This window comes from Eurypyga helias, unplaced genomic scaffold (assembly GCF_000690775.1).
Source record: "Eurypyga helias isolate BGI_N326 unplaced genomic scaffold, ASM69077v1 scaffold45075, whole genome shotgun sequence".
Taxonomy (NCBI): Eukaryota; Metazoa; Chordata; class Aves; order Eurypygiformes; family Eurypygidae; genus Eurypyga; species Eurypyga helias.
In genome coordinates this window covers 707-1,114 of record NW_010251581.1, presented here as the reverse complement: position 1 = coordinate 1,114, position 408 = coordinate 707, and the positions used below count along the sequence as shown (strand labels likewise).

The window sequence follows — 408 nt, the reverse complement described above, 5'->3', positions numbered from 1 at the left end:
TATGCCACGTGCTGCGCCAACTTGCGCTCCATCCAGAAGTAGGCCCCGACCGCCACCGCCAGCGTCAGCAGCATGATGGAGAGCTTGACCTGCAGGTTGGCAGAGCGGGGGATTAACGTGGCGCCGCACGCTAGCGTGGCAAGGCCCGGAGGTGACGGAGACAGCCGGGGGGACCGCTGCGGGGACGGCTGCTCACCCACCCACGCTTACCTTCATGGGCAGCCCCGACCACAGGTAGACGGTGAAGATTGCCAGGGCCTGCCACCAGTGGTAGATAGTGAAGACGAAGTCTTGGCGTTCCTTGTCCTCATACAGCATTCCCAGGAGGACTGTGCCAGAGGAGACAGGCTGTCAGCATCCCCCCCCTGTGCTGGTGTCATCTCTTGGGGCACTAAATATGACCCAGCC

At 62.7% G+C, this 408-nt stretch overlaps 1 protein-coding gene across 1 annotated transcript in view; it reads right to left on the bottom strand.

The window, feature by feature from the left end:
* UNC93B1 (unc-93 homolog B1 (C. elegans)) overlaps positions 1-408 on the bottom strand; it is a gene marked incomplete at its 5' end in the record, with an annotated part of 1,276 nt that overhangs the window by 166 nt on the left and 702 nt on the right. Inside the window, 2 exons of the mRNA XM_010152069.1 lie at positions 9-89; positions 211-329. Of these exons, the coding sequence (XP_010150371.1) occupies positions 9-89; positions 211-329 (200 nt within the window). The remainder of the gene's footprint in view (positions 1-8; positions 90-210; positions 330-408) is intronic.